General features: G+C 42.8%; 2 protein-coding genes across 2 annotated transcripts; one reads left to right on the forward strand and one right to left on the reverse strand.

Moving 5' to 3' along the window:
- Positions 1-550: 550 nt before the first annotated feature.
- Positions 551-10,831, forward strand: gdap1l1 (ganglioside induced differentiation associated protein 1-like 1). The gene is made up of 6 exons (XM_084014667.1): positions 551-924; positions 4,793-4,985; positions 7,351-7,524; positions 8,064-8,158; positions 9,555-9,669; positions 9,779-10,831. The coding sequence occupies exons 1-6, from the start codon at positions 745-747 to the stop codon at positions 10,120-10,122; spliced, it is 1,101 nt and encodes a 366-aa protein (XP_083870793.1). The 5' UTR covers positions 551-744; the 3' UTR covers positions 10,123-10,831.
- A 1,267-nt stretch (positions 10,832-12,098) lies between these two features.
- fitm2 (fat storage inducing transmembrane protein 2) lies at positions 12,099-15,932 on the reverse strand. The gene is made up of 2 exons (XM_084016415.1): positions 15,743-15,932; positions 12,099-15,201 (listed from the first exon to the last, which is right to left on the reverse strand). The coding sequence occupies exons 1-2, from the start codon at positions 15,913-15,915 to the stop codon at positions 14,592-14,594; spliced, it is 783 nt and encodes a 260-aa protein (XP_083872541.1). The 5' UTR covers positions 15,916-15,932; the 3' UTR covers positions 12,099-14,591.
- Positions 15,933-17,683: the final 1,751 nt, after the last annotated feature.

Below are 17,683 nucleotides of genomic sequence, written 5' to 3' on the forward strand. Positions count from 1 at the left end.
AGCCGCTTATTATGCTTATGATGGGGAAAATGGAGGCACGCTATTCGTCCTACTCGAGGGAAAGGATTGGTTTGTCATTTTAAAATGCATTGTATCTTGTGTTTTTTTTATTTTTTTTTATGTGAAAGTGGGCTACAGCATAATTTCTGTTATTAAAGCAGCAAAACAGTGACAAAAACTTTCCACCAAATAACCGATATGCCTACATGTTGTGAAAACCTGTTGTTTTACTTTTTTACGTCAGTGAGTCGGTCCGTCCGACCTCGCGCACGTGCAGGCGGATGTCACATCCCCGTATAGTGCACCCAGCCTCCACGTCCTTCCACGGTCTGACCTTCCAATGAACAACGCTGCCTCCGCCGCGTTCACCGCGCATGTTCGCCGTGTGATGATGTAAGAGCCCTTCGGTTACACACCGACCGAACCGTGAGTGCGGCGGCACGCTGGAGTAAGTCGCTATTTGCATATGGATTTTCGTATTTAATAATAATAATAATAATAATAAAAAAATATCAGTTTTCATTCGGAGGGTGGAGCCGATTTCAGCACCGGAGCTGTCCGAAACTGACGGATGCTGCTGCCGCGTGAACAGATGATGCTGAGCTCGTGCTGCTGAAATCGCTCTCTCTCTCTCTCTCTCTCTCTCTCTCTCTCTCTATCTCGCGCGCTCTCTCTCTCTCCTCTCTCCCTCTCCTCTTCTCTCCCTCCTCGCTCCTCTCCTCCACACGCACAAAACGCTCTGTCATGGCGTCTTCCAACCATGTTACCCCCACCAACTGTAGCTGGTGGCCCATCTCAGCCATGGACGAGGACGGCAAAATCACAGACGGGGAGGAGTGCGAAGAACCGACGGCAGAGCCCAAACCCTTCAGTAAAGACAGGCTCGTTTTGTACCACTGGACGCAGTCTTTCACCTCCCAGAAGGTAAAAAAAAAAGAGAGAAAAAAAGACAAGAGCACAGCTTGAAAATGGAGGTGGCTCCACATTTCTTTGCATGATGCTATTACACAGCATGCAGCTCCCCCGTGTTTGTTCTGTTGTTTTTTTTCTGTGCATGTTTATGCGTGCACACACAGCCTCCTGAATATGAATATGATCCTGCAGCCGGGCAGATCTCCCGTTTGAGACGCTGCAGCATGGGGGGCTCAATTCCTCGACACACAGCCGAATTAGTGGTCAATATTCCGTTTATTTACCACCGCAGGACTCTCCCCCTCTCTCTTATCACACCTGCTTCCACCTTCCATTGACACGATAAGCCATTCTGTCTCCTTATAAGGCTGGATGTGACCACAACCTATGTGCTCTGACACATGACATCCTAAATAATTGATTAAAAATGATGTGCAAAACAAACCCAAAGGCTCTCCCTCCCCATCCTGCAGCTGAATCACACCATATGTTGTCATTTCAAGGGCTCCTTCAAATCCACCTTTGGTTAGAAGACGGTTACCTGCACCTTTTTGCTACTTAAATGAGCATGTGCGATTAAAATCAAGCTAAAGTAACACAGTATAAACAGGACGCTTTATACTCGTGTGTGTGATCAACAGTACTTCACAAGCAGCGTGTGTATTAGAGTTCATCTTACTAGCTAAAGGGAGTACCGCTCCGCCGGAGGAAACTAACCCCTGTGATGTCACCGTGATATCATCAGGGTTACCTCAGCTCAGGCTTCCAGACTTCACGTTTGTAAGTCTGCGTTTGGTTGTGCAGTCTGAAGGACGGCATATTTAATAGAAAGGCCTCTGTTTTATAGCTTATGAATCAGTAATAGTCTGAAAGTAAATACACAACACTACTGAACAGGTCATCGTCCAACATGACAGTAGTATATTGTTCTGGTCACATGTTACAAAAATAATTCCTGCATCTTCTGCTCCTAAATGTAATTTGAATGAATGTCCTATTTAAAAAAAAAAACAACTAATCCAGTGGTAAGTGCCCGCTAAGAATATGATGTTCTGTGAAAAAGCTATAAATGGGTCAATTTTAAAACAAGCAGATATTGCTTTAAACACCCACTTAAAAGATTACGATGCATGTGTAAATGTAAGCTGTAAATCTACAGACAGATATGGTAAAATATTGGCTTCTGTGCGAAGACATCAAAACAATCTTGTGTTTGTGTGTTTCTGTTCAATTTACCATAAAATATGCTCAAGCCATATTTAAAACAGGCAGCGGGTTTGGCCACCTTAACCTACAGTGTTTGGTCCTCTCTGTCTTGCTGTTATTTGTCACAAATAGTCATTTTTTTATTGCAAAAAAAAGCAGCTTAAAAAAAGATTCTTGTGAGTTTCACTCTCCTTGTGCTTGATCTTTTATCACCCAGCATACTTCATGGTTGATTCAATATTATTCTCACCAGTTGCTCAATCCGTGCAGCATCATCACGGCAGCCACGGCTCTGTCTATGAACTGGAGGATGGTGTCACTACATATTATTCTACCACAACCTTGAGATGATGAGCGGTCTCGTGTCGGTACGTCAACATGAGGCTCGATCGTTGGCTTCCAGCCGCTGATGTCTGAGCTGCTGATTGTGCAGGTTGTCACTCAGCAGCGGGTAAACCCCGGGCTCACTGTCGGGTTTATCGCCGGTCCTGGAGCCGGAGTAGTGGAAGTGACTTCACAATCAGGTGTGACTGTGCTGTCAATAAACAGAGTTTTGGTTGAAGCAGTTTGGATTTCAGTAAACTGCGCCACTGGATTCTGGATTCTATGTGTTGTGTGAGTGACGTGTTGTTATGCAAGCTGCTGCGTGCTTTTAATGGCATTTCGTGGATGTTTTTTTTTCTTTTTCTGAGATTAAGAGGCACTCGGTTGTCCAGATTGGATGTGAATATTTTGGGCCTTAATGCAACACGAATGCTCGCAACGTGATTGGTCAAAGAACCTCCGCAGCACCTCGAAAGATCGTGTTATATTTAGTCAATCTTGTGTGACAAGAAACCACTTTTTTCTTCCTCTAAAAAAGACAACATACAGTCGACACTGAGATGATGACAGTCTCTTCTCTGACGACCCTGAGAAGACTATCAGAAGTTCAGGGGGGATTATTTACAAGTCTGTGTGAGTTCCTGACGAGAAGAGGGAAGCTGAGCCGCTGAGTTTCTCCTGCATGACGTGTACTTTTATCCTCCTGCGTGTTTTTAATGCTTCACGACTAACCGACGCGTAACGGCGCTCCTGTGCGTGCTGAAGTAGGTCGTTCGGTACGTTCATATTATTCATCATGTGTTTATACACTGGTGTAGTCCAGTTCACCAAAAGCCTGCACCATACCCTGCATACTGAGGTATTTGGTTTATTAGAATCATGGGTTTATTACTGAATGAGCCTAATGGGTAAAGAACCGGAGAACCTGAACCAGAGGCTCTCTTTAAAGTGGTCACAGTTCATGTTTGGTGTCTTGCTGCATTGTAGGGAGGGTGGAGGGGTGTCGCGTGTCCAGGGGCCCGTTGTCCTATTATCTGTCCATGGCTATGGACTATTCAGAGTTATAAATAGCAGTTTATTGATATTTAGTTCAGTCACAGACTATCGGGGGCTGCTAGCCTGTTAGCAGTTAGGAAATTATAATGGATTGATAAATAATATTTGACTTTACTATTAATAATTATCTTCATCTTTCTGTTTTCTTGACTTGTTGCCAAGAACATTCAATCAAAAGTTTCTATTCTGGCCCCCCAAAGGGTCACAATATAAATCTGAGTCACTTCTGTGCACTTTGACCTCTTTGGGCCTCAAACCAAAAGTTATTTGTATGAGAAGAACCGGACTCTGCTTTAGATTAAAACCTTCATCTTTTAATAATCGCAGATAAATGAAGTGGAGTAGAAGGATATTATAGCAGAATGAAATGGAAATACCCACATAAATTACTCGCAGTACTTTTGAACTGTTACTTATTACGTCTCCCAGGCAGCTGAACTACTTTCATTTCTACTAAGGAGTGACTAACATTATTATATAACATACTCTTGGAGCAACAGGGAATATGTTATTGTCGGTTTCACCGCGGGGCGCCTCAGCAGTGTAAGACCGGGACCCGAAGCAAAGTTTTATATAGAAGTAGCGTCGTCCCGCTGATGGAGAATAAAACACGTTTTTCTAGTTTGACTTTGCAACAGCGTTCTGAGATCTGTTCCTGCTGTAATGACTGTGGTTGTGTCACCAAATCACTCAGTATTATTTCATTACACCATCAGCCATTTGAGCCTAGTGTGTCATCTCCTTTTTGAGATCTTATTCCCACTAATAGCTCTCCACGGACTTTGGCTTATTCTTCATCCCTGAAGGTTTTTGCGTCGGCGCGCTGAAAAGCATCTCATTATTTTGCCAAACTATTCAGATGCACTTATTTATTCTATACAACACAAACATGATGTTTTTTCATGACGCTATCAGCCACCCCGCTTAGCTTTGGTATCATTGCAATGACTCCTTTTGAACAACAGAAAAATAAGATTTGTTGTGCAATGTTTTTGTTTTAATTCAGCTCAAATGGATTATAGGTCGTCTTATTGTTTTCGTGTTTCACCATCTGGATAACATCAAAATGTCACCCTGTGGATTTTATCTCATACTTATATTCATGGAGCATTCTATTCATATCTGTATTAATTCATTATTTAATATGATGTATTTAGTGCAGATGCTCGTCAGATGTGTTTTTTTTTTCTGTTTGACAGCCTTGAACAAAAGGCCAGGCAGCGCAGTGTACTGAATGAATGCTTCCCATGTCTCGTCTCTCGTGCTGATCAGCTGCACGTGCTTGTGATTGCAGGTACGTCTGGTCATCCATGAGAAGGGTCTGGTCTGCGACGAGAGGGATGTGAGCTTGCCGCTGCAGGAGCACAAGGAGCCGTGGTTCATGAGGCTGAACCTGGGCGAGGAGGTGCCCGTCTTCCTCCACGGCGACGCCATCATCAGCGACTACAACCAGATCATAGATTACCTGGAGAAAACCTTCGTGGGAGGTACCGTGCAGTGATGTGGTTCATTCATCTCGTCACGCTGTTTTGTGTTTCTGCTCTTCACTTTAAATGTGGATCTTAAAAGCATAGATGGAGTATTGCTAAGATGCTCTGGGGCAACAAGTCACAGCTGGTCTCTCAGCTTTGGATTTTCATTCATGGGGCTGGAACACGAGTACTATCTGAGATCTGACCTTCAGTAACTGAGCTTTACTCCCAAGGCCAAGGAGCTGGAGCTGGTTACAGGTTACGTTAAAGAAAAGCTTGCATCGTGTAGAATCCCCCCCGCTAAGTGGAACAAATCTCAGATGCTGTCAGAGTTTAGACTCCGTTTCGTTCACACTCCAGCAGCCAGACTCACTATTCAAGATGGTGTTCACGAGATTCCCGTTTGAAATAAAGGACTGTCATCACAAAAACAGCACATTTTATGACTACAGACCAGGTGACACACATTTGATCATCTAGGGTTTTGGGGCAGTTGCCTGGTTTGCACTGTTGCTAACAGAATATCAATCTGCAGTCTCCCAGATCGTGAAGCGGGAGCGGCAAAGATTGGAAGCCACCAATTTGAGGCCATCTGTCATCCTCGTACAGTGTGTGTCAGTGTGTGCTGTGCTGTGAAAGCATTGACACGGTGTCTTTGCAGCAATGTCACCGAGATGAACTCCTCTGATTAGATCAGATGAAATTGGAGTGATCTCTTGGGGAGGAAACGAGAAGCCGATACAGCAGAGAGAGAGAGATTACAATGACGAAACAAGCAACTATACAAACGTCAAGATGCAGATACTTAATCCTGTTCTCCCCGCGGGCGACGTGCCCTATAGATTCAGTGGAGACGTTACGCCGTTATATAATCGTCCGCGGAGCCTCGAACCAGTTTAGACCTGAGGGATGTTGGCCAACGACGAACTCCCTTGTTTTAGCTTAGTTTGGTCATTCGTGATCACAGGCGATGAAAGGAGATCTGGCTCACTAGCAAAAGGCTAGAAGCAGTTCATGACACATTCATTTGAACTGTTTGATAGATTGTGATTGCATGCAGGTTAAATGTCTGAAGCAATATTTCAGCTAAAGGCTCCTTTCTTTTTATATCTTATGAATGCACCATGTGTTTGAAAACCAGACATCAAGCTATGGATAAGACAGAGAGTTTTTCTCTGCGTGTGAATCCCTCATGAAAGCTGGCAACGTGGGCTGCAGCTGGCTTCAAAAGTGCAGATGTCTCAAATAAGGAGACTCAGAGCCGCGTAAAGCCAACTCTGCCCACTTCACAGTGTAGCCGAGATACAGCAGAGGGCTCTACTTGTCGACTCATTATCAAACAATCAGTCGCTCTTATATATCTGTAATGTGCATCGCTTGAGCACTGGGCTTGTTCTTCGGATGCAACTCTCATTCCACCACGGCGCTGCAGCAGACCACCTAGGGGACCGCGGCATGGCCCTGGTCAGCATGCAGGTCCTGGGACTGATTATTCAGCTTTCTGGAGCTTGGCCAGGTGCAGCTCCACCCCTGGGCAGGCCTCGCCGTCCGCCATCCTCGAGCAGCCGAATGTCAGCGATGTCGTCCCTTAGTGTGTCTGTCGGCCTGCACGGAGATACGATCTCCCTCTGCTCTGCAAACCTGTTTCATCCTTAATACTGAACCTCGATCCATCGATACTATAGAAACTGGTATATCTCACCTCTGTTGCTTCAAATCTTTAACCCATCTTTTATGAGTCTGACAGCTTTATAGTCCGACAATATACCGTATGAAAGAGGTATTTATCTTCTCATTTAACTCTCGGCAAGACTGCAAATAATTCCCCCAAATATCCAACTATTCCTTAAAACCTGAGTGACGGCAGATAAATAGAGCAGAGCAGGCCAGTAGGGATCGGTGCCACCATTGTAGCAGAATTAACCTGCATGTCACTTCACAAATTGTGTTTTCGTTCTCCTGGATCGCACTTGAACTTCATCTCATGGGGTTAAATCGTGTTTTCTGTTTAAACCCGTTTACTTTCCCCCCTCGACACACATTCTCAGAAGCCTTTTTAGTCTCCGGATTTTATTTCCAGACGGCTTCTGTGTTGTTGACATGAAACCTGTGCGACGGTGTGTTGCAGAGAGCGAGAGGTGTCATCTGTTACCAGGTAACCGTGCTGGGAGCATTGTGTGATAAACGGTTGCTTAGAAACCTGAAAGTGTAAAGGGAAGTTTCCACCAAGAATAGTACCAAATTGCAACTGTGCTCATTTCTTTTGTTTTGTATACATACATACATTCTCTGTGCCGGTTTATCCTCAGGGAGCCATGAAAAGGTTCTGAGCTACATTCAAATATCTTATTTTTTCACAATGGCGTCTCGCCCCTCACAGAAACAGTGGCTCAGCTGGTCCCCGAAGCAGAGTCGCCCCTCCGCGACCGCGTACAGCAGTACCGCCAGCTACTGGACGGCCTTCCCATGGACGCCTACACGCACGGCTGCATCCTCCATCCGGAGCTCACCACCGACTCTATGATCCCAAAGTACGCCACCGCAGAAATACGTAGTAAGTGAAGCCAGCTCGCCGTATCGTGGAGGCGTGGTCGTTGGGGATAATGAATCAAGTTTGACAACCAATCAAATGGGTCCGATTTTGGAATCAAATGGTGGTGATAAAAGATAATAAATACATATGTTTTAAGAAGATATTTCAAAGAATAGTTCAACATTTAGGGACAAACTCTGAACTGCTTTCATGGCGTCTCAAACGTGTTACATAGTGCGCTTCAGAGGTGCTGTAAGGTGGATTTTTTGACCTTTTGACCTTTGTACGGAGCCTTGCTGCAGTAACTTCATCCCTTTAGCGCTAAGCTAAGCTCTCTGACTGCTGGCTGTAGCTTCATATTTACAGTTCTGCTCATTTTACTCCCCAACGACTAAACCTGACCTGGTGGAACACTCAAAGACGCCAGATTCACCGCATCGTGCAGCTCTCTGGACTCTCGGATAACTCCTCGGGAGGATTAAACATGATTATACCACAATGTAAGAAACTGTGTGTGTCTGTGTGTGTGTCTGTGTCTGTCTGTGTGTGTGTGTTTTCAGGACACCTGGCCAACGCTGCGACGGAGCTGATGAAGCTGGACCACGAGGAGCCACAGCTGACAGAACCGTACCTGTCCAAGCAGAAGAAGCTCATGGTGAGTTTTGATTAATGTGATTAAAATGCATGAATTATTTGCCCTCATTATATCTATGTATTAGATATAATGCCCCCCGCCCCCCCCCCCCCCCCCCCCCCAAAAAAACCCTTACCTATAGCACTCTGATCATAGCACTGTTGCTCTTGAACTACTAGTTTACTCAGATGAGGACCTAACACTTGTTCTACTTTTAGCTCTTACTTTATCGGCAATGATTCGTTGTGGTTTCCTTGTTTCCTTCTTTTGACAAATGTACTTAATGTAAGTCGCTTTGGACAAAAGTGTCTGCTAAATGACCTAAATGTAAATGTAAACGGAATTCCCATTTTTGTTTATTTAAATGTGATTCAAGGGGGAAATGAATGGGCAAATAGTTTGTAATAATGAAGTTGTTAGTTAGTAAATATAATGGCGATATTATATTTGACAGCTCTGTTTTACCGCTTTAATATTGTGTGATAGACGGACCCTTTATTCAGGTTTAACACTCTTGAATTTCCGAGTCCGCAGGCGAGGGTGGATTTCATCATTAACAGCCTTCAGCAGGTTCCTCTTCTTACACCTGAGCAGCAGAAACAAAGGAAAGGGAAACTTGTGTAAAACTGTACCTGCAATGACCTAAATACAGCTCATGTTCCCTAGGAGACGATACTTTAGTTTTTCCACGAGTGTTATAAAACAGTGAGGAATCGATGAGACGGAGATGAGTGTGAGTCATGCCGGCATGTTTTTTTTTAGCCACAGTAGCAATGTAGCTCCAGGAATAGCAGCGTGTTGATTGGTCGGTCGGTCCGTCCGCCACTTTGTCCCAGACTGAAATCTCTACTACCATGGGATGGATCGGTGCCACCACCACTTTCCTCCTTCTTCTTCTTCCCCTCAGGATGACTGGGCTGATTTCTAGTTTATCACCACATAAACACACAAGCATACAAACGCTTTCCATAAGTCTTCAGACTTTGCTTCACAGAAAACACCCGAATCCATGATGTTGTGAAGTTAAAACAACTGTAAAAGAAATAATAAACGCATGATAGGAGTCGGTAAAGTAATATTTATTTTTAATAATAAACACGCGTATTGATAACTAACACTGTTTGTGTGGTCATGCCTCGCCACCTGTGATATTCGACAGTTTTTAAAAAGAAGCAAACAAGTTGAGCTTCACATTTTTTTGGGGACTTCATCACTTTACATTCAAGTACTGGAGTCGTACATGTTTTGTGTTTTATTAACATTTTATTAGTGAGCACAACAAACCAGCTCAGTTATTCTACATAATGTTTACACTTTAATGGTTAAAAATAACGTTTCCCTTAATGATGACAGGAATTCCCAGCTATGCATCTTGGTATGTAAGTATACATAAAATCCTTTTTCAAATGATTCTCAGGCAAAAATCTTGGACCACGATAATGTGAACTACCTGAAGAAAATTCTGGGGGAGTTAGCGATGGTTCTAGATCAAGTGGAGGCCGAGCTGGAGAAAAGAAAACTAGAGTATCAAGGTATGTCCAAAACTTCATTATCATCTTCCATTATAATGGCACAAAAAAAACAACATATTCCATATAATTTCCAAAAATGTCTCGTTATGAATCTTTAATTTCCTCGCAGGTCAAAAATGTGAGTTGTGGCTATGTGGACCTGAATTTACACTAGCTGACGTCTGCCTCGGAGCCTTGTTGCACAGGCTCAAGTTCTTGGGACTTTCTAAGAAATACTGGGAGGACGGCAGCCGACCTAACCTGCAGTCCTTTTTTGTGCGCGTGCAAAAACGCTACGCTTTCCGCAAGGTCCTGGGCGACATCCACACAACCCTTCTGTCCGCGGTCCTACCCAACGCCTTCCGGATGGTAAAAAAGAAGCCGCCGTCCTTCTTCGGGGCCTCTTTTCTCATGGGCTCGCTGGGAGGGATGGGCTACTTTGCCTACTGGTATTTAAAAAAGAAATACATGTAGTGAATGCCCTCTCGTTGTGTTAAATGTCCGTGTATTTGTGTGATGTTTCAACTTTTCTGTAATGTTTTATGACTGCAGGAAAACATTATGAACCTATATAGAGAACACTATTACTTACCTGGGTGAACAAAGAATATTAAAACATTCCATGATAAGAAATTCTTGACAGCACATTTTCTGGTAATCAAGGCCTTCATCGAGTTTGATTTCTGGCAAACTTGCGGCTAGCAAGTCCTTGTTTAACTTTTGTTGGAGGCATGCGTCGGGTCTTCTTATACTGAAAAACTTAAAGAGGAAACCCAGAAAAAATGTTAAACACAGTAACACCAACAGAGGTCAAGTGACCTTCGCATGCCACTGTTCTCGTCATTACTCATTCCTGCTCTTCACCCCTCCATCAGCCGAGGTTTGACCAGTAAAAACCGCAGGGAAATGTTACACGAGTAAGACTTCCCGATAAGTGCTGCGGCCAGAAACTGCCAGAAGAAATTATGAACGGATGGAGGCAAACTTTAAGGGAATAGTTTGACATTTTTGGGAAATGCGCTTTGCGCTTTCTCGCAGAGGCGTAGGTGTTTCGATTGACGCCGCTCTCGAGTCGGTCTCAAGTCCAAGTGTGAAGCTAAATCGCCAGGAGACGGTTAGCTTAGCTTAGTATAAAGACTGGAAAGGGGGGGAAACAGCTAGCTTTCTCAAAAGTAGAAAATCTTTTGAAAAACCCAGAAGGTTGTACACTGCTGTCCTGAAGGCATCATGTCTGTTTGCCTATTATAAAGCTACAGCTAGCAGCCACTGAACTTAGCTTAGCATTAAATGGCTAGCCCTAAGTATTTCCATGATGCCTGAAGACTAAAAAAAAAAAATTCCATCTGTTGCTCTTTAAAAACATTTCCGTTGTGATTCTTTTAATTTAATTTTATTATACTATTATACATATATAACTTAATTATAAAAAAAAAAGTATTGTGTATATAAAGGCCCACCAATATAACTGATAACAGATTCTGGCTACTATCTTTGTTTGGATTAGCAAAATGAGGTGCAATTTAGGAAAATTCTTTGGGAATAGTGTTATTAAATGAGCTGGGTTTTTCAAAGATTGTCTGGCATACAGTGTGTTCAGAAAATATTCAGTCACCTTTTCATATATTATGTTCAAGCTTTATGCTAAAATCAAGGCCTTTTATAAAGCTCAAAGAAACATGTCGAAGACGATCAGGAGAAACGGGACGTACCTGAGCTAAATTCCAATACTTATGCTAATGAAATTTTCAGTTTTTTAAAATGTTTTTATACATTTAATTCCTCTTTATCGAGGCATCGAGAAGGGAAAATACATTTAAACAAATTTAGCTTTAGATTGCAACATAGCACAATGTAAGTAAAGGGGACCGGATGCTTTCTGGGATATACGTATTTTCAAGAAAAGAACAAATGTAATGGTACTACATGACAGGCGTGTATTGGGGGGGGGCTGGCTGTTTCCAGTCTTTATTCTAAGCCAACGAGCTTCTGCATCAAATCCTTGCCTTGCCTTGAGAGGCATTGATCTTCTCATCTAACCGGGCAAGACTGTGTGCAATAAGTGCGTTTTCCCAAAATGTCCAATGTTTTTCTTTTTAACTCAACGGTGCACCCGACATACAAAAACACAGAGACACACGTAGTCAGTTTATTTAGAGCACCACGGATCACACAGCACACACTGGTCCACTGTCACTCTCTTTGTCACTGAGCAGGAGTTCAGACGTTACAAAACGTGGGTGTTTGAAAAGTTACACTTTGGCCGAACTGGTAGTCGAAACGACAAACTCTGCGTCTTTGGCACACTAGTGTTTAGGTTTAGGAATGTGTATTTCGTTGCATGGGTACTTTCTTATTGTGTAAGCGTTTCGTGATGGATGGACACACGGCCCCAGAGGCAGAATTTCTGATCGCTACCGAAACATCGAAAACCACAGGCTTCTGTGAAACGTTCCGTTGCCTCCTGTAACCTTTGAAGCACCTACTCTGCACAGTGTGTGGGAGACGGCAATACCTGGCAAAGAGAAAAAGAAATCACTGGATTTTACTGCTGTTCGTTTGTCGCCGGTTCCTCCTGACAGATGCAAGATTGTTTTTACAGATAGATATTTTTACTTATACATCGTCTCATTTATTTGACTGTGCTGAATCTTTAATGAGCTCCAAGGCTGCATAAGGGGAACAAGGGGAGTAGAAGCTGACTCATCCGAAGGCTTTAAAGAAGTATGACGGGGGAAAAAGAAAAATACTCCCCTCCCCTCCCAGCTGTCTCGTTGTTTGTTGATGCAGTGTTCTTTTCTCGCTCCACATTCTGTTCACCCCTAATGGGAGCCTCTCTGCTTTTTTCCTTAGTCAGACCTCCAGGGTTTTAACATGTTATAATTCTGCTCTTGGACCATGCGGTCTTAACGTTTAACTCATGATGTGAGTTGGAGTTGTCAGCTGCTTTTGGTTTCATGGCTGGTTATACATACATTTCAATCACTCGGAGTGTTTCTGTACAGCTCAAGCCTCGGATCGTGAGGGCGGTTTATTCTTTTCCAGTTAGGATGCTCCCTGTTTTCTCCTGCTGCAGAAACTCGTCTCTGCAGGAGGTCGTTAGTAGCTGTGGCAGAAAACGCTGAACCAAAGACGACGATCAATGCTCCTTTAATAGCGGCATCTCCTCGCTGTGACACCTGAACATAAATCAGATTTTCATGAAGAAAATAGAGGTGTAGAAGCTGTAGTTCATCGTGTCCAGTTTGATACGGAGAGAGCGGTACAGCCATAAAGATTCAACTGTTTGCAAAGGAGAGGTGCGTTAAAAGGCACCGGGGAGGTTATTTGGTTTCAAACTGTTCGTGTACGAGCAGCAGTCGTGTAAATGGCACAAAAGAGAAGATTCAGATATATATCGAGAGTTTTTTCTAAGTTTTGAATTAAGCAAGAGGACAAAAAATGCAAAGTACTATTTCCTCTTGTGATTTAATTATAAAAAAAACATTGTTTGATTGTTGTTTATGTTGCCTTTTTGATTCTCACACACTCACTCATTTTGTTGATTGACAAAACAGCAGACGACACCACAGGGGGACACGTCAAGAAACTCCATAATCAGCCGATCATTGTGAACCCTTTTTGATTACTGCGAGCCGTTACCACCACTGCTTCTTCTGACTGGAATCATGCTACCTGAACGGTCGGATCTGGACGTCTTTGAACAGAGTTCAAGTCGAGAAATCCTAGTTGTGATTTGTGGCCATTATATTTCACTATAGTATTTTTTTATTTTTTACTTTTTATTTTTTATATTTCTATATATGCATTTATTTATGGTGCTTTTTATGATGTTTGTTCATAAGCCTTAATTTATTCAGTTGCCATCAATAACAAATAAATGATGAAAATGGAAAAAAAGACGCTTATCCTGGTTTTTATTTGACCAAAACCTTTGACGTTGCACCCGAGAAGTCATGAAAATGCACTTATCAAGGTGAGAAAAGATGTATGCTTTTCACGTTTGTCAATTAATATAGTTTTAAAATACTGCTAGGATTTAAATGTAGGTATTCCCTTATCCTTATTGTCAATAAATCCAATGAAAAGACCAAAACCAACAATGTTTTAATCCTTATTTCTTCTGTCAAGCCCACTGGTTCCTATACAGGATGTTAATCTTAGACAACAGATATTCAGGTTTCAAAGTAAAAGTCTTTCCTGGCGACCTGGTACTGTAGATTTTAGTAACATTACTCAAACGGGAGTAAATAGACCATTTCTCGGGGACTATTCAGATGCAGATTAATACAGATTTGGTAATCTATGTCCGTGGGAAAGTATATGTGGGACTAAAAGTAAACGCCAGGGTCCATGTTTATCATTGTGATTTTAATGTTTTTTGGACAACAATGGAGTTTTATCAGGTTTGGCAAAACTCGTAAGTATGTTCAGTGTTGGTCTTTTCATGGTGAATCAGTCAGTTGATTAATTGGTCAGTACACCAACAGAAAATTAATCTGCAGCTATTTTGATAATTTATACATATATCTTTACATTGTTCTTCAATCAGTGCTATGCAATTTGATCTGTAAACATTCTCAAGTGTTCCCACTCAGACATCTAAAAAACTGAGATACATTTTCCACAATTAAAACATTCAAAAGGCAACAAACTCTGGGACAAAACGATGGTGTGGCATGCTAGCCTCAAAGGCTGGAGGTAAACTGGGAAGCAGAGTAGCGTCTCGCCTCTACCTCATATTACCAAGAGACATTTTGGGAACAGCAGCTGCCAAACACCATCCAGTACAAAACGACCTTTCTGTGAGGAGGGAATAACTTAAAGTAGCTTAAAATAGAACGACCACCTTGGACTCGGAGACAGATAACATCAACTGTAGTGTGTTGTTTTGAGGACGGCTGCAACATTAGCAACAACGTTGTGCAGGAAAGCATGACTGCAGCTCAGGCGTGTTGTTTCTGTTCCTTTGGGTGGCACTGTGGGGGGAGTCCTGGGGACGTAGGATTTAGATACCAAACCCGATATGTCAGAAACCACGCCAACACGCCGCATATGGTCCCCAGAAACTTGTGAGACAGATCATGGAAGTAAACAGAGGTGCAGGCGAACATCCACACCCAAATGATCAGCAGCAGATTCAAGCCCACGTACAGCAGGTTTAGGACCATCCTGGACAGTGCAGAGATCCTGGCTGTCTTCAGGGAGGCCATGGGTGCCGTCTCCTCCATGATGAAGAGAGCCGAGTAGGCCAGGATGAAGGAGTGTCCTGAGATGTCATAGCCGTGCCAGTGGAAGCCGGCCTGCCGGCAGCTGCTTTTGTATTTGAACTCCTTCTTGACGACACTCACGGCATCAGTTTGAAAACACCGGCCGGTCTTGTTCTCGATGTAGAAGAAGGTCTCGGTGCAGACGTACCAGACGGCCGTTGCCACCACCAGAGACAGCAGCCGGCGGCTGAGCATGGACGTGCCCCTGCTGAAGGAGGAGTTGGACAGGAGGAGGAAGGGGGTCAGCAGCAGCAACGTCCACCCCCAGGACACTTTGACGAAATACCTGCAAGAGGAACAAGATTTCGTTATTATAGCTTATTTGTGATAACACAAATATTGCATCAGATCTGAAAAACCTCCGTATTGAAGGCACCTTTTGTTATTTGCCACTGTGGCTATTATTTCAGAGCTGGCATAATTATTATAAGGCACAATTATGTGGATATAAGTGGATTTCATTTAAAAGCATGGAAATCTGAGAATTAATGTCACTTAACTGCATTATACAGCAATATGCAGAAACTACAGAAGTTACTGGTCATGCCAGACGGATTCAAGCTACAGCAGAAAACTCCCGAGTGTATTTGAATTGAGGAAAAAGGAGTTTAATTGCTTACGTATCCATTTTTTTTACAGCACAAACAGAAACCACAGTTTACCTTTGACCCACATTACTTCAGCGCCGCTGACGTCACATTACAACAGTTTAACCTTTCTGTCACCAGCAGGTCGCCATTACGGTCAGCGAGAGGTGAGCTCAGGAGATTAACTGACATTATGTGTTACCTAACGCCTAAATTAGCGAAAAACAAACCATTACTCACACATTCAGGGCATTTCTGCTGTTGCTGAAATATGTCTGCGGGACGAGCTCCAGGTCCTTCAGAACCGACCCCACGACCGAGATGACGACAAATAAGAAGGAGAAGTTGTGCCGAACGACCGGTAAACTCCAGAGTGTCACCAACTTGTCCACAATGACATCCACAGACGCCATGTTGAAATTGTTGAATGCGGGCGAGTCCCCGTGACGTCACTACGGCTTAACCAATGAGGCTTTTCGGCCGGGGCTTCTTCAGTGTTTAGAGGCGGGCCGCAACCCGCTGAATTCAGATGCACACCGCCACCTACTGTACAGAACAGTGTACTGCCATAAAATATACATAAAAAGTGGTGGAAGAAGTGTAAAATACTCTGTTCAAAGTAAAAGTAAAAGGCATGATAAATGTTTAAAGTATTTTTAAATGTATTATCATTTGATTTATGATAATTTATTACAATAAATCATATGATTTATTATGTCATATGAATTACATTGAATGCCACGTGTCATTGTTTCCTTTTATGTGGTCTGTTGTTCATGTTAAGGTTGAGTTGAAGTGAATTTCAGCGTCTGTGCTTGTGATGAATGTGTCAAACTCTTGTAGGCTACTGCTTTAAAAAAAGGATGAACTAAAATACAAATAAAATAAATAACATACATTTTCACTGGCCTTGTGCAAAACTCTTATTCATTGTCCGGTGCTGATGATGGCAAACTTGCTGAGTCATTACGACTGTACTGGAGGAAGATACACCGTTCCCCATCTGAATTGATCTGACTTGGCAAACAAATCCCACCTAGAAATGACATGTTCTAGGCCCACCTGGCATTTCAATGATTGCAGAGTTTCATATTAAAGATCAGACATCTCGCCAAAGGAATTGATTTGAAAGGATTTAAGTAGGAAAAAAAACCTTATACGTATAAAACCCACACAAGACAAAACATTTGATGCATATAATATAGAAAATTCACAATTTGCCTCTATTGCTGCCAGACTGCAGATATTCCCAATGTGAACATGCTAAATGCAAACACTGACCGGACCCTCTTTGAGAATGAAACTCTCAAGTAAATATGAGAAAGGGGGTGAAACTCCTGCAGACATCTCGACTGGTTGGCCGCTGAGGCTTTGCTGTGTCGAGTGGAAAATGTTACTGTGAATTATTAATACAATGTCCTCTGACTGTGCTCTGAGATTAGTCCAACACTCAGGAGGGGAAGCCGTCCATTGACCATGCTGCTTTACTGCCCCTCTGCCTGCTGGGACTGCTGAGAAAGGTGCTTAAATGACTAGCTAGAACATTTTAAACGTACACGTTCTTCTCAGAGAATTATTTCAGGGGAAATAATGAGGACACAATTAAATGAATTTACCTTTGGCAGATATTATGGAAACACATAAATCCATATTTTAAAGCTGCATTAATCCATTGTTTTTGTGTAACAACTTTTAAACACATTGGCCTCATTAAGTTGAACTTGTTACCTAGATGCACCTCCAGCAGACAGAGAGCTGCAATGCATTTGACGTTGTGTTTCACAGCTTTTTTTTGCTTAAAAACAGCTTCCTGCTGCAACAGGAAAACCTCGACAAGAACGGTGAGAGTGAACCAAAACCGTTAAGATGCTGGAAAACGAAAACAACGAGTGAAAAGACCACATAACACCCTGTAAAGCCGAGAGGAACTGAGTGATTATTCTCTTTGATTTCATCATTGATTAAAGCATCAATCTTCTTCATACATCTGAGAGAAATGCGTTTACTCACAGCTGACATTTTTTTTTATATAAAACTCTTACAGAAACACTGGTTTGCCTTCTAAATCAATGGCTGTAATTCAGATATAAGTGCATCTATAAAGGTAGTTTTGCGGTACTCCGACCCTGTGAGAGGCGCCAGATGCTGTGCTGTTACTCAGCCTGACACCCGAAAAGCTGC

The sequence above is a fragment of the Eutrigla gurnardus genome (genome assembly GCF_963514095.1).
Source record: "Eutrigla gurnardus genome assembly, chromosome: 8".
Classification (NCBI taxonomy): Eukaryota; Metazoa; Chordata; class Actinopteri; order Perciformes; family Triglidae; genus Eutrigla; species Eutrigla gurnardus.

What these genes read in the sequence shown, in the direction of transcription:
- gdap1l1 (XM_084014667.1), top strand. Translation starts at nt 745, where the DNA reads ATGGCGTCTTCCAACCATGTTACCCCCACCAACTGTAGCTGGTGGCCC. An exon ending in GGAGAAAACCTTCGTGGGAG is followed by an intron (nt 4,986 to 7,350) that starts GTACCGTGCAGT and finishes CGCCCCTCACAG; the next exon opens with AAACAGTGGCTCAGCTGGTC. An exon ending in CCAAGCAGAAGAAGCTCATG is followed by an intron (nt 8,159 to 9,554) that starts GTGAGTTTTGAT and finishes AATGATTCTCAG; the next exon opens with GCAAAAATCTTGGACCACGA.
- fitm2 (XM_084016415.1), bottom strand. Translation starts at nt 15,915, where the DNA reads ATGGCGTCTGTGGATGTCATTGTGGACAAGTTGGTGACACTCTGGAGT. An exon ending in AGCAGAAATGCCCTGAATGT is followed by an intron (nt 15,202 to 15,742) that starts GTGAGTAATGGT and finishes TTCCTCTTGCAG; the next exon opens with GTATTTCGTCAAAGTGTCCT.